The sequence below is a fragment of the Aquarana catesbeiana genome, linkage group LG13 (assembly GCF_042186555.1).
Source record: "Aquarana catesbeiana isolate 2022-GZ linkage group LG13, ASM4218655v1, whole genome shotgun sequence".
In the NCBI taxonomy this organism is placed as follows: domain Eukaryota; kingdom Metazoa; phylum Chordata; class Amphibia; order Anura; family Ranidae; genus Aquarana; species Aquarana catesbeiana.
The window spans coordinates 32636182-32651237 of NC_133336.1; the positions used below are offsets into that span (position 1 = coordinate 32636182).

The 15056-nt window shown below is 47.1% G+C and overlaps 2 protein-coding genes across 17 annotated transcripts in view; both read left to right on the forward strand.

Moving 5' to 3' along the window:
- Positions 1-15056, forward strand: part of NRXN3 (neurexin 3) — a 460573-nt gene that overhangs the window by 293173 nt on the left and 152344 nt on the right. For all 16 annotated transcript variants that reach the window (XR_012237139.1, XR_012237140.1, XM_073610156.1 and 13 more), the window contains one exon: positions 6811-6992. Coding sequence is in view for 14 of the 16 variants with exons in the window: in XM_073610156.1 (XP_073466257.1) it covers positions 6811-6992 (182 nt within the window). In the remaining 2 variants the exon portion in view is untranslated. The remainder of the gene's footprint in view (positions 1-6810; positions 6993-15056) is intronic.
- Positions 10910-13851, forward strand: LOC141117343 (uncharacterized). The gene is made up of 2 exons (XM_073610167.1): positions 10910-13512; positions 13587-13851. Exon 1 carries the CDS (start codon positions 11507-11509, stop codon positions 13484-13486), a length of 1980 nt encoding a protein of 659 aa, XP_073466268.1. The 5' UTR covers positions 10910-11506; the 3' UTR covers positions 13487-13512; positions 13587-13851.

Consider the following 15056-nt stretch of genomic DNA (forward strand, 5'->3'; position numbering starts at 1 on the left):
GGACATAGGGACCCTGTTAACCGGGTGTTTTATTGACCCCATAGAAAGGGCTGTTGTGAAACTGTGTTAAGGTTCTGTTAAACGTTGTCAATTTTAGATTCAGATGGAGTTCCCCTTTACTCATTTATAAGCTAAGCTATAGTCTATTGACCTTCATCATATAGCCTCAAACTACAACAAATGGCTTAAAGCAGTTCTTCAGATATGTAACTACAGCTTGATACACGCGCCACCGGTGTATGTAATGGCCGTCCGTTTTTAGAAAATGCAAAGTAAAATGGCTGGCGCCGTCCATTTTCTTTCGGCTGCAGACCCCCAATCTTCATGGTTAATGTTGGATTCTTTTCAGATAATAAAACTGCTTCTTGACCTCGCAGAGAGCAAACAATGTGACAGCTTCCCCGTCTGATCCGCTATGCGGCTGAGGTTTCCTCTCCGGCTTTATCAGGTAGAGGGGAGTCGGTTACGGGAAGTCAGTACATTTTTGCTCGGCAGGCAGTCTGGATAATCCACTTGTGGAAGGATTAGCATTGGATCCCTGCCTGCCTCCAATTCCATCGCAATATGAATATAAATCTTCCTGTAATTCACAGGTGATGGTACCGAGCTGCTTGTCTCTTCCAGATTAGTCCGGCAGTCTCGGGGTTAATACTTGTCACCTTTAATCTTGTCCGTCACCCGCAGTCGCTCATCTTCCCTCCCCAGGTGTGAATATGTTGACACGCGGATCATTATCCTTGGCGTTGAGCAGGATTAGGGAATAAATAGAAGGTTTATCGCTGAGTACATTTCAGGACTACCGAGGATCTGACTTTAATACGCCGCTGAGATGGGAAACTTGAGCTAAATGCGTTTTTATATCCAAAGATACACAAATGCAATATATAATATATGGAACACAAGCGAGTAGTCCTTCTAGAGGAATTGTCAATAGAATAGGATATCCAGGAACAAAACAAATGGCTTCATGTATACAATTATTAGACAAACGTCGCTGGCCCCTTTTTCAGATCTGGCAAAAATCTAATACAGTGCATCCGGAAAATATTCACAGCGCTTCACTTTTTCCACATTTTGTTCTGTTACAGCCTTATTCCAAAATTAACTAAAATCATTTTCCTCAAAATTCTACAAACAATATCCCATAATGACAATGCAAAAAAGTTTGTAAATCTTTGCAAATTTATTAAAAATGAAAAACGAAAAAATTCCATGTACATAAGTGTTCACGGCCTTTGCTCAATACTTTGTTGAAGCACCTTTGGCACCAATTACAGCCTTAAAGTGGAGTTCCACCCCCACCCCAGCAAAAAATTAAGTCAGCAGCTACACATGCTATAGCTGCTGACTTTTAATATTAGGACACTTACTTGTCCTGGAATCCAATGTCGGTACCCCAGCCGATGTTTCCATCGGCTCTTGGGTGCTGCCGCCGCCATTCATAGTGAGGGAAACCTTTTTGGCTTCACAGCCGGTTCCCTGTTGCGCATGCGTGAGGCGCGCTGCACTTTCTGAATGGCCCAGCAGCGGGGGAAGGAGGAGGAGGGGGGGCAAATATCTCAGTGATCCCTCAGTGGCGAGATCTCTCGGAAGTGGGATCCTCCTCGCCTCTGACGTGTCTTACAGGTCATGAGGAGGAGCCTGGGAGGAGGGGCATCTCTCTCACTGGATTCAGCTACGCTGTATCTGAGGTCTGTGTTCGGAGCAGGGGCGGATCCAGAGTCTAGTCTCGGGAGGGGCACTGCCAGAAAATATATTTTTTTGGGGTACATTTATCGGGGAAATGGCTGGTGTTGGCGCTTCAATCATCACGGCACCATGGTTGTTATGGTGTCAGGATGATTGAAGCGCATTATTACTATAATTACATTGTTATAAAAAATTAAATAGTTTAACTCACCATAATGCAGAATCAGTGGGAGCCCCGAGTGTGTCACTTGCCACGTCACCTGTCACTAGATGCAGATTGTCACTTGCCACGTCGCCTGTCACCAGATGCAGATTGTCACTTGCCACGTCGCCTGCCACGTTGCAGATTGTCATTTGCCATGTCACTTGCCACGTCGCCTGCCACTGTGCGGATTGTCACTTGCCATGTCACTTGCCACGTCGCCTGCCACATTGCGGATTGTCACTTGCCACGTCGCCTGTCACCAGATGCAGATTGTCACTTGCCACGTCGCCTGCCACATGTTGCGGATTGTCACTTGCCACGTCACCTGTCACCAGATGCAGATTGTCACTTGCCACGTCGCCTGTCACCAGATGCAGATTGTCACTTGCCACGTTGCGGATTGTCTCTTGCCATGTCACTTGCCACGTCGCCTGCCACATGTTGCGGATTGTCACTTGCCACGTCGCCTGTCACTTGCCACCTGCTAAGGTGGTCTCTTGTGTCCCAGAGACAGGCAGCAGAGAGATGATGTAATCTCTCTGCTACCGCAGCTGCCTGCATGGAGGGGGGGAAGTTGAACTGCAGGGATGCAGGGCGGGCGACGGGTGGTGAGAGATGATGTCATCTCTCTGCTCCCCCGCCCGCCGGCTCCCTGATTGGCCAGCAGGCAGCAGCCCGCCCACAAACACATTGAGCGGCGGCTCTCTCTCGCCTATGGAGCCGCCCGGCGGCTCCCTCACTTACGGAGCCGCCCAGCGGCTCCCTCAGTCACCGAGCCGCACAGTGGCTCTCTCAGTCACGGAGCCGCCCGGCTCCTCTTTCACTCACGGAGCCACCCGGCGGCTCTCTCACACACCCTGCTCTCACAGTCACCTGCATTTCTCAGAGGGGGCAATTGCCCCGTTGCCCCCCCCCCCCTGGATTCGCCCCTGGTTCGGTGGGGATATTTTTAAAGTGTGCTAATTGCACAGGATGGGGGATAGGTGTCTGTGCTGGGAGAGGGAAGACAGTCCTGTCCAGGATGGCGATTTGGTGGTGGAACTCTGCACCCACCTGCACCCTGCACCCACCTGCACTCTGCACCCTGCACCCACCTGCACTCTGCACCCTGCACCCACCACCCACCTGCACTCTGCACCCTGCACCCACCTGCACTCTGCACCCTGCACCCACCTGCACTCTGCACCCTGCACCCACCTGCACTCTGCACCCTGCACCCACCTGCACTCTGCACTGTGCACCCTGTACCCACCTGCACTCTGCACTGTGCACCCTGTACCCACCTGCACTGTGCACCCTGTACCCACCTGCACTCTGCACTGTGCACCCTGTACCCACCTGCACTCTGCACTGTGCACCCTGTACCCACCTGCACTCTGCACTGTGCACCCTGTATCCACCTGCACTTTGCACTGTGCACCCTGTACCCACCTGCACTGTGCACCCTGTACCCACCTGCACTGTGCACCCTGTACCCACCTGCACTGTGCACCCTGTACCCACCTGCACTGTGCACCCTACACCCACCTGCACTCTGCACCCTGCACCCACCTGCACTGTGCACCCTGCACCCACCTGCACTCTGCACTGTGCACCCTGTACCCACCTGCACTCTGCACTGTGCACCCTGTACCCACCTGCACTGTGCACCCTGTACCCACCTGCACTCTGCACTGTGCACCCTGTACCCACCTGCACTCTGCACTGTGCACCCTGTACCCACCTGCACTCTGCACTGTGCACCCTGTATCCACCTGCACTTTGCACTGTGCACCCTGTACCCACCTGCACTGTGCACCCTGTACCCACCTGCACTGTGCACCCTGTACCCACCTGCACTGTGCACCCTGTACCCACCTGCACTGTGCACCCTACACCCACCTGCACTGTGCACCCTACACCCACCTGCACTGTGCACCCTACACCCACCTGCACTCTACACCCTACATCCACCTGCACTCTGCACCCTACACCCACCTGCACTCTGCACTCACTTGTACTCTGCACCCTGCACCCACCTGAACTCTGCACTCTGTATGTAGCACCCTCATGGTATTTAATGACCCTTTAGGACCTTCCCATACCCAGTTGCTGTGGCACGATCAGGTGTGGAGCACCGTTGAGGAATTCCTGCACCTTTTCCCTGAGAAGAATGCCCTGGGTGACACTATCAATTTAGCACTGCGGCAGGCTGGGGGGGCGTGGTAGGCGCGTGATGCGCTAGCCTGCTCAGTGCCCTACTGCCTGTCCTGCTGGGGGGGCGGACACCATGTTTCACTGCATCGGGTGACAGAAACCCTAGTGATGCCACTGTACTGTATATAGACAGGTGTGTGTCTTTCTAAATCATGTCCAATCAACTGAATTTACCACAGGTGGACTCCAAGTTGTAGAATCATCTCAAGGATGATCAGTGGAAACGGAATGCACCTGAGCTCAATTTTGAGTGCCATAGCAAAGGCTGTTAATACTTATGCATGTATTTTTAATACATTTGCAAAGATTTCAAACAAACTTCTTTCACGTTGTCATTATGGGGTATTGTTTGTGAAGTTCTGATTAAAATAGTGAATTTAATCCATTATGGAATAAGGCTGTAACATAACAAAATGTGGAAAAAGTGAAACGCTGTGAATACTTTCCGAATGCACTGTAAGTGTTACAAAGTATCCATGTAAATTATCGAGAACTGTAAATGGCACAAATGCAAATATTTTACCACTTCAGTCAATGTTCACACATAACTATCAAGCTGCAGTCTCACTATAGAGTTTTTTTGGTAACTTGCAGAAAATCAAGCCTGTTTATAAATCGCGCAAAAATAGCTTGTGGTGCCTTTTTATTGTTAATGGCACCCCAAATGCAGAAAAATTGGCGCTTATTTTATGTGCAGTTAAAAAAAAAAATGCAAAGCTCAAAAAGGTACATAAGCTACTTTAACAAAAAAAGGCACCGCAAGCATAACACATAATTTTGCACATTTTGTGAACGCACAGAAAATAGTGCAGTTTTTTTTTTTGCGTGCATTCACATGCTGCCATAGTATGAGTGCAGTCTGACTTGTTTTGATGTTAATCAATAGAAATAGACTATTTTATGTTAATGTGATTGTAAAGTCTCGTTTTTTTTTTCCGATTAAATATAACAAACATGTTATACTTACCTGCACCATGCAGTGGATTTGCACAAAGCAGCCTATATCCACCTCTTCTCAGGTACCTCTTTACGGCTCCTGGCCCCTCCCTGTCGAGTGCCCCCACAGCAAGCAGCTTGCTATAGGGGCACCCGAGCCGAGTCACAGCTCCCTGTGTCCATTCAGACACGGAGCTGTGGCCCGGCCCCGCCCCCTCTCACTCCTGATTGGCTGACTGGCTTTGACAGCAGTGGGAGACAATGACGCCGCTGCTGTGTCTCAGCCAATCAGGAGAATGTCCGAGACACTCGTGGACATCGCTGGATAGAGATGGGGCTCAGGTAAGTATTAGGGGGCTGCTGCACACACAAGGCTTTTTATCTTAATGCCTAGAATGCATTAGGATAAAAAAACCTTCTGACTTTACAACTCCTTTTAAAGTAAAGCCAGACCTGTGCCAAGTGATTAGTCTGTAAGATGAGTCATTTAAAATAGTGTTTAGAAATATCGCCTGTTCCTGGATACGGGTTAATTGCCTAATTCACTCAATCACTATGGTCCGCATTATCAAAGAACCTCGAATAGCATTGCTTAAGGAACCTGTGGAAAACATTCCGCGGTCCACACAGGCTTTAATATATTACATGTTTTTAGCAGCCAAAATAGCAATCGCTACGGCTTGGTAAAGACCAGTGATTGACTTAGTTTTAATGAGGCAAACACTAACCTTGATCATGCTCCAGGAAAAAATGGTTTGTGTTCTCAGGGATAAAAAACCCCTGTTTAAAAAGGTATGGTCCCCTTGGCTTTCCTACCTACAGGTACCGGATACTAGGGGCTGACATTGGACCGGTGGTGGGGTGGATTTGTGGATTGATAAGGTCTTACTTCTTTGCTCTTTTCTCTGGTTCTAGTTTTTTTTCTTCCTTTTACTTGCTTTTTCTATCCCTCCCATGACAAGTTATCTTCAAGGATACTATATGTATATATTTGACCTTTCTAATTATCTGTTGCTCCCAGAGTAAGATAAATAAGTGTAGGGCTAGGCGCCATCGTGGTTCCTATGTTAGACATAGTTCTATAATTATGGTCATAGTCTTCTCAGGTGGAAGGGTGAGCGGGTAAAGTTCTCCTTGACCCCTTCGCTAAGCTTACAATGTTGGCCTGAAGTAAGGCCCACCGGATGTTTGCTCTTCTCCTAACATATAGCTGAATCTGTATTGTTATATGGGACTCTTTACAGGTAACCACATTCGTGATGTTCCTGATACCCAACAGTGGACTGTTCATGGCGTTCTTTGCCTAAACTCCCTATCCTTTAAAACTGCTATTGTTACTATTTTCTTGTCTACTGATTTTGATGACGGTCATTCTGCCATTTCTTTTGTTACATCATAACATGATTTTTATTCATTGTCATTTCAAAAACTGAATAAAAAGATTGAAACAGAAATAGCACCTGTTCTTTTAGTGATGCTACAGAAAATGCAGATATCTAAAGGCATCTGAAATAAAAAAATGCGCCCTTTACGGATTAATCATGGTCTGCATGTGCCAGGAGGGGTGTCCTTCCCATAAAAGGTGTACATTTTCCCATTGCAGAATGTTGAGGGTTTATTATAATGAAAAGATTAATCTAACAAATGCAAAGGTATGAGGTAATCTCCCAACTGTATTTCGCTAGTGATCTGTAAACATTATTTCATGTTTAGCATCCTCCTGGGTGTGGATACTGGACCCTCGGGGGGGGTCATCTGACAATCTACCCTTTTTTTCCTTACAGCTGGGGCGACTTACATATTTGGGAAAAGCGGAGGGCTTATCCTGTATACCTGGCCTCATAACGACAGGCCCAGCACACGCACTGACCGGCTCGCGGTGGGTTTCAGCACTACGGTGAAAGACGGAATCATTGTGCGCATTGACAGCGCTACTGGGCTAATGGATTTCCTACAGCTTCACATAGTAAGTGGATCTTTCTGAAGTACATTGGGATGAAAAAACATATGAAGCTAAAATACATCCACTGACATCTATTTGTGCTGGTGAACATGGTCAGGGGAGGGGAAAATCCAACATTTTTTAATTATCACTAAAAAAAAAAATGGAGGTACATCTTCCGATTGGGACACCAGTTCCAGTGACAGTTGTTTAAAGTGATTGAAAAAGATCACCTTGTAAAACAATCTATCCAGTTTAAAATAGAAATGAAAGGTTAAATATTTTTGCATGGATATTTAAAAAAAAAAAAAAAAAAGATTAATAAATACCCCTTTTTTTTTGGTGATCACATTCCCTATGTTCTCAGCTGCATAAGTGCTGGGGGAGGAGAAGCAGCAGCACACTGAGCTTCCCAGGAAATGGCTGTGCAGGGGGGAGTTTCAGGACATGTCTGATAATTGGAGGCGAGTACACTGAGTTCCCAGCATAGCTAGGGAACTGACCACAGTGTGTTTTCCAGCTTAGTGTGGTCAGTTTTTATCAGGAAAGCAGAGGGACTGGCAAGAACACCAGGGATTTCACACAAAGGAAGCAAAACAAAGAGAACCGGATACTTACTCATACAAGTACAGCAGCCACAAATCAGGAATATGCAATGTTGAGGTAACGCATTTAAGGGGGGATTTGTACTCGCTTCCTGTTTTGACTCTTGGAATTGTAAACATTCCTTATAACAGGAATAAGGCATGACAGGTCCTTTTTTATGCAGAGATCGAGGGTTTAGAACAGTGTTTCTCAGCTCCAGTCCTCAAGGCGCCCCAATAGGTCATGATTTCAGGCTTGCCATTATTTTTCACAGACGATTTGATCAGTTTATTTGCCTTAGTAATTACCACAGCCATTTCCTCTGAGGGAAATCCTGAAAACATGGCCTGTTGTGGCGCCTTGAGGACTGGAGTTTGGAAACGTTGGTTTAGAAGACCCCACATCTTTCCTCTATGCTGGAAAGTAAGAAATTAAAAAAAAAAAAAAAAAAAAAATGATCTCACAACATCCCAGGTTCCTAGAGATGGCCAGGGACCATCTGGTCCACCTAGGGGGAAGTGGTTACGGTCATCAAAGAGGACAAGGGGGCAATCTTTACGTCTGGAGGAAAAGAGATTTAATCTCTAAATATGGAAAGCTTTCTCACAATAAAAGCTGTGAAAATATGGAATACACTCCCTCCAGAGGTGGTTCTGGCCAGATCAGTAGATTGTTTTAAAAAGGTCTGGATTTTTTTCCTTAATGGACCTAATATAACTGCATACTAATATTTATAGGTAAAATTGATCCAGGAAATATCCGATTGCCTCTTGGGGATCAGGAAGGAGTTTTTCCCCTAATCGTCTTTCAGGACAGCCACCTGAGAGCTTGGCTCCTCCCTTCTGTTTGGAAACACCTGCGCCAGCTTGTATAAATTTCCTCCTCCCCTGCTGGCTCCTCAGTTATTTGTGTTTCCTCCAGTGGGGAGACACCATAGGAACCAGCCAGGAGAGCCAGAGGAGGCTCAGGCAAACATGTCCTGAAAGAGGAGTGGGGACTCCTAGGACAGACCAGAGAGGTTGGTGTACAGAGCAGCCTGGTGAGGCAAAGCCCTGTGAGCAGCAGTTACACTAACCTGGTCAGGAAAGTCGTTTTTCTGATTGCCACCCCCGCATCCCTGAGTGCAGGTCGAGGTCGGGGGGGCGGCCTTTTCAAACGCTGAGTGCAGTGAAGCGGAGCGCAGCTCCTGCAGTCTCATACCCCCAGCAGCATGTGAAAAAACAAACATGCCGGGTATTGGGATTGCACGGCCTGTGGCGGGTGACGTCATATCCGGCCGAAAGGGGGCGGGCACTTCCGGGTTCGCGGCTTCCGGTTCCGGGCCAAGAACGCTGAAAAGGAGCCAGGCATGGGCTGGAGAGGAGCCAACAAGCTGTAGAGACAGCACAGGCTCCGGATGTGACACGAGGATGGCGGATGCAGAGGACCTAGACCGCACTGCTCCAGCAGAGACCAGCTCCAGCCATGTGAAGGTAAGGGGAACCTAGGGTGGAGCTCCCCTGGCCTGTACCACCACCCCCCCCCCCCGCCCCCCCCATCAATTTAGGGCTAAGGGAAAGGGGGGAGTAGGTTAAAGGACCCTCATGTGTCAGAGGGTGGTTTCATAGGGCCCCTGGTGAGGCAAGCCCGAATGAAGTGTTGCACTCCTGCAAATGTGCGGGGGAAGGGTACTGTGTATTAATGGTATGGGGTTTTTTTGTCTTATGTCTTTTCAGAAAACAGAAAAAACCAGGGTCTCTCATGTTTCAAAAAAGAGGTGTCCTTCCTGTAAAGTTACCCTTAAAGATACCTGGGAAAAGGCATTATGCAAAGAGTGTATTAGTAAACTAGTACAAGAACACTCTTCAGAGCAGGGTGAGCTAGCGGCGTCAGTTAAGGAATTGTCTAATACCTTCGAATCCTTCAAAACCTTCTTTGAGGGTTTCCAAATGCCACAGCTTTTGACTGCTCCTCTGACAACACCATTACCAAAAACACAGGCAATACCCTCCACGAGTGCAGGCTCTTCAGTAGCCCCTAGGGAGGAGGTGGAGGAGGAGCCGGACAGTGCAACATCTGGCTCCCAAGAGTCTGAGGGGGAAGCCCTGGATGGGGATTCCAGGAAGCCATCCCGATATAAACTCTCTTTAGATGAGGTAGATCATCTATTAGGGGCCATCTATACCACACTAGGTATACCAACAGAGAAAAAGACATTGTCACTGCATGATCAGATGTATGAGGGCCTGGGGGAACAGGAAAAGAAGAATTTTCCTGTTCATGAGGTCCTTATAGAGGCTATTAAGAAGGAATGGCAGGAACCTGAAAGGAAGCCATTTTTTTCTAAGGCCTTAAAAAGGCGATTTCCCTTCTCGGAGGACCCAGCATCAGTATGGAACAAGATTCCAAAACTAGATGCGGCCTTCTCGCAAGTGTCGAGGCACACGGACTTGGCCTTTGAGGACATGGGGGTTTTGTCTGAGCCAATGGATAAAAGGATGGACTCCCTGTTAAAAAAGTCATGGGACTCAACCGTGGGTAGCCTGAAGCCAGCAATGGCGGTCACGGTGGTAGCTAGGAACGTAGAGTTCTGGTTAAACCAATTACAGGCTCACATTGAGGCAGGTACTGCAAAGGAGCAAATCCTAAACTCATTTCCCACACTGCTGCGAGGTCTTGCTTATATCGCAGACGCATCCGCAGAATTGGTGCGAATGGCAGCCAGGTCCTCCGCCCTAGCCAATTCCACTAGAAGAGCATTATGGCTTAAGACATGGCAGGGTGACTGCGCGTCCAAGGCCAAGCTCTGTGGAATTCCTTTTACAGGGGATCTGCTATTCGGACCAGGCTTAGAGAAGGTGCTGGATCGAACGGCAGATAAAAAGAAGGCGTTTCCACTAAAACGTAAGGCAAATTGGAAACAGCCACAACAAAATACAAGACCCCGATTTGCAGCTCCCAAAATGGAAACCCAGAGGAAACCTTGGGTTCAGAGAGGGAAAGGCAAAGGGGGGGCGATTTTTCGTCCTCCTGAGCAAACCCAAAAGAAATGACACAATAGTCGCAGTAGGGGGAAGACTGGGGGCCTTCCTTCCGCAATGGGAAGAGATATCTTCCAACAAATTCATTTTGAGAACAATAAAGGAGGGATATCGTTTGGAGTTCTCAAAAGCACCCCCAAACAGATTATACATCACCAAACCTCCAAAAAACAAGGAGAAGGCCAGAGGGTTAATGAGATCCTTAGAGGAGCTCCAGCAACAAAAGGTGATAATCAAGGTACCAAGGGGAGAGAGAGGGCAGGGTTTCTACTCCCACATATTCGGAGTTCAGAAAACTTCAGGAAAGACCAGACCCATCCTCAACCCTCTAAATTTATCCATAACCTACAAAAGGTTCAGAATGGAGTCCATATATTCAGTAAGGGCCCTTCTGCCCCCAAACTGTTATATGGTCTCCCTAGACCTAAAGGACGCATACCTGCACATCCCGATACAGCGGGAGTGTCAAAAATTTCTAAGGTTTGCGATAGAGACGGGAAGAGGAATCAGGCATCTTCAATTTCAGGCTCTACCCTTCGGCCTCTCCTCATCGCCCAGAATTTTTACCAAGATTCTGGCCGAAGCTCTGGCACCATTACGGGTCAAAGGCATATCTGTCATAGCTTATTTGGACGACCTTCTCCTATTTGCAGAGTCGCCCCGGAAGTTACTAGAAAACCTCAGCCACACACAGACGTACTTAGAAAGTCTGGGTTGGCTGGTAAATTTGGAAAAATCCAATTTACAACCCAGTCAGCAAATAGTATACTTGGGGTATGTCATAGATTCAGCGCAACAAAGACTGTTTCTGCCCAAAGAAAAGATAGGGAAAATTCAGAAGGAAGTAAGCTTATTACAAGCCAATATACCGTGTGCCATAAGGCAGATAATGTCAACACTGGGACTGTTGACATCTGCGATTCCAGCGGTCCAATGGGCAGGCCTGCATTTTCGGCCACTGCAGGTGTTCCTGTTAAAAATGTGGGATCACAAGCAGGAGTCCTTAGACACCAGGGTTCTTTTATCAGCAAGGGTGAAAGGAACCTTATGGTGGTGGAGGACAATAGAGAACATAAACAAGGGACGGCTGTGGAATCTACCCATTTCCCGAATCCTAACCACAGACGCAAGTGGCGTAGGGTGGGGAGCGCATTTAAGCGCTCAGATAGCGCAAGGGACTTGGGGAAAAGAAGAGAGGAGGAGATCATCCAACTGGAAGGAATTAAGAGCAGTATGGTATGCACTTCAAGCCTTCCAGTCAGAGTTCAAGGGTCAACATTTACAGGTCAGGTCCGACAATGTGTCAGTGATCGCCTATATAAACAAACAGGGAGGAACAAGGAGCGGAGCCCTGTGGACATTAGCAGAGGAAATCTTGAAGTGGGGAGAAAGAAACCTACTCTCTTTGTCAGCAATCCACTTGAAAGGGGATTTAAACAAAGTGGCAGATTTCCTCAGCAGGAAAAAGGTGAGAGAAGGCGATTGGGCGCTAAGCCAGGAGGTATTCGAGCAGATAGCTCACAAGTGGGGAACACCTCAGGTGGACTTGTTTGCCTCAAAGGAAAACAGGAAAGTCAGAGCATTCTTCTCCCTGGAAAGAGAGGACGGAGCGCTCGGGGTAGATGCGCTGGCACAAGCATGGGCATTCAGAAAATGCTATGCCTTTCCCCCACCTATTCTCCTACCAGCGGTAATAAGAAAACTACGTACGGAGAATACAACGCTAATTCTCATAGCGCCCTATTGGCCCAAGAGACCGTGGTTCTCTATGCTCAGAGAACTCGCGGTAGAACCCCCCTGGTTTTTACCGATCCAGGAAGATCTACTCTCCCAGGGCCCAGTACACTGCCCCCAAGTGGAAAGATGGAACTTGGCTGCATGGTGTCTGAGGAGCAGTTGCTAGAAGCGAAAGGGTTCTCAGGCCGTCTAATAGACACAATGCTGAAAAGCAGGAAGATGGAGACAAGGAACATCTACCAAAAAGTATGGAGGTGTTTCAACAGATGGTGTATAGACAAAAAATTCAATACACGAGGCTCAGTGGCAGTCCTGGAGTTCCTACAGGACGGGATAGACAAGGGACTAAGTCTTAGCACGCTTAAAAGTCAAGTGTCAGCACTTTCTGTTTACCTGGAGAAGAGATTAGCATCTGATCCGTGGGTAATCAGACTCTTTAGATCACTGAGCAGACAAAGACCGATACAGGGTACAGTTTTTCCAAAGTGGGATCTGTCATTAGTGCTGCAAACTATGACAGCTCACCCCTTTGAGCCACTGGATGATTGCAACCTGAAGATGCTGACGTTTAAAGCAGTTTTTTTGGTGGCAATTACTACGGCTAAAAGGGTTTGTGAGATGGAGGCCCTATCAATCAGGCCTCCCTTTTTTCAGATTTTTCCGGATCACATAATTTTTAGAATGGATCCGGCATTTCTCCCTAAAGTGGCCTCGAAATTCCACAGAGGCCAGGAGATTGTGTTGCCATCATTTTGCCCAAATCCTTCTAAGGAACAAGAAGTAAAGTTCCATAGTTTAGATGTAAGGAGATGTGTTTTGCATTACTTAGAAGCAACCAAAGATATTAGGAAGACGGACTCCTTATTTATTTTGATTTCTGGAGCAAGGAAAGGGCAAAAGGCCACAAGACGTACCATAGCCAGATGGCTAAAAGAAGCCATTGAACAGGCCTATAGGTTAGGAGGTATGCAGGTCCCAGAGGGTATCAGGGCACACTCCACCAGGGCAATGGCTGCGTCGCAAGCAGAGAGAGCTGGAGCCACGCCGGAACAGATTTGTAAAGCGGCAACTTGGTCCAGCTTTGCCACCTTTGTAAGACACTATAGAGTGGATCTTTGGGCGGCTAAAGATCAGACCTTTGGACGCAAGGTCTTACAAGCCGTGGTCCCGCCCTAGGGGTAAGTGCTCGTTTATCCTCTCAGGTGGCTGTCCTGAAAGACGATTAGGGGAAAAACGAAGTTACTTACTGGTAACGTTCTTTCCCGGAGTCTTTCAGGACAGCCGGGTACCCACCCAATTGTGTATCAAGACATAGAGATTTCCTTACAGGAAATGTGATATAATGAATTGTGTTTATCATATATTCTTGTGTCTCCCCAGCGGACTGGAGGTGCTCTTTAAAGAACTGAGGAGCCAGCAGGGGAGGAGGAAATTTATACAAGCTGGCGCAGGTGTTTCCAAACAGAAGGGAGGAGCCAAGCTCTCAGGTGGCTGTCCTGAAAGACTCCGGGAAAGAACGTTACCAGTAAGTAACTTCGTTTTTTTCCCCCTCTGGAGCAAATTGGATCATGCTATATTGGGTTTTTTTTGCCTTCCTCTGGATCAACTGAGGGTATAGGATTGTATGAGGAGGATTTGTGGAGGTTTTCTATTTGTGTTTGTTTTTTTTCTATGTTGGTTGAACTGGATGGACTTGTGTCTTTTTTCAACCAGATTAACTATGTAAGTGTGTAATAAGGAGCATTGCGTCAGAAGCACCACATTCGTATCTGGGCACTGTGGTACAATTAAAGAACAAAATTCTTTTAGGATCCATTCACACCTGTGGCCACGTTATAACGTGAGAAATCCAGAAGGAGAAACCGCCGATTTAGGTGAGTAAATCAGTGCGATCCGGACATGCTGGGTGCAAGCCACGGTTCGCTAACCGATATCAATAGGAAAAGAAGAAAAGGCTCCACACCACCAGAAACGATCCAACATAGTTTATAGTACCAAGACTAAGACACAGGACCCAGGTTTGAAGAAGCACTATTGACAGTGTGAAACGCGTCACCTCTCCTTGGTCCTGTGTGTTCGTCTTGGAGGCTGTCATTTGACTTTTTGTTGGAACAATAAACTATGTTGGATCGTTTCTGGTGGTGTGCAGCCTTTTCTTTTCTCGCGTTGTAACGTAGCAGTTGGTGTGCGCTGTGAAGGAAAGGGTGGCGATATGCTGTAACCACACATCACAAGATTTGCTTCCCCCCCCTCCCCCCCAAGTATAATGTAAAAAATACTACTTATTCGTCTTTATGCACCGCAGTGCAATGCGGTGCTGTGTTTCACAACACGCTTTGTTGCATAGCAATATTTTTGTTTACAAATGTTTTTATTGCAAAATGGTATAACATCTGGGTATACAAGCATTGTGGGTACAAGAAGTACAGTGGCTATATAGCCATAGACAGCTTAACATTATATCTCATACAATGCAAATATCGTTTCTCATTACAATACATAATGCACCCAATAAATCGGAACAAAAAGAAGTACATAGAGAAAAACAAAAAAAGAAAAAAAAAAAAAATTCACAATAGTGACAAATGTGCAACCCAAGCATAATGAAATAGCCATCAATCCACAAGGAAGCTATGTGCCATAATACCAGAAGCCTAGAAGTTATAAAGCTTTAGAGGTACACTTCAAACAGATTATATCAATTGGGACTATAATCTGATCTATTATGATTCAGCCACTGAGGCTG

Bases quoted from the DNA above. Each gene is read 5' to 3' on its own strand.
- LOC141117343 (XM_073610167.1), top strand. From the start codon at position 11,507: ATGGGCAGGCCTGCATTTTCGGCCACTGCAGGTGTTCCTGTTAAAAAT.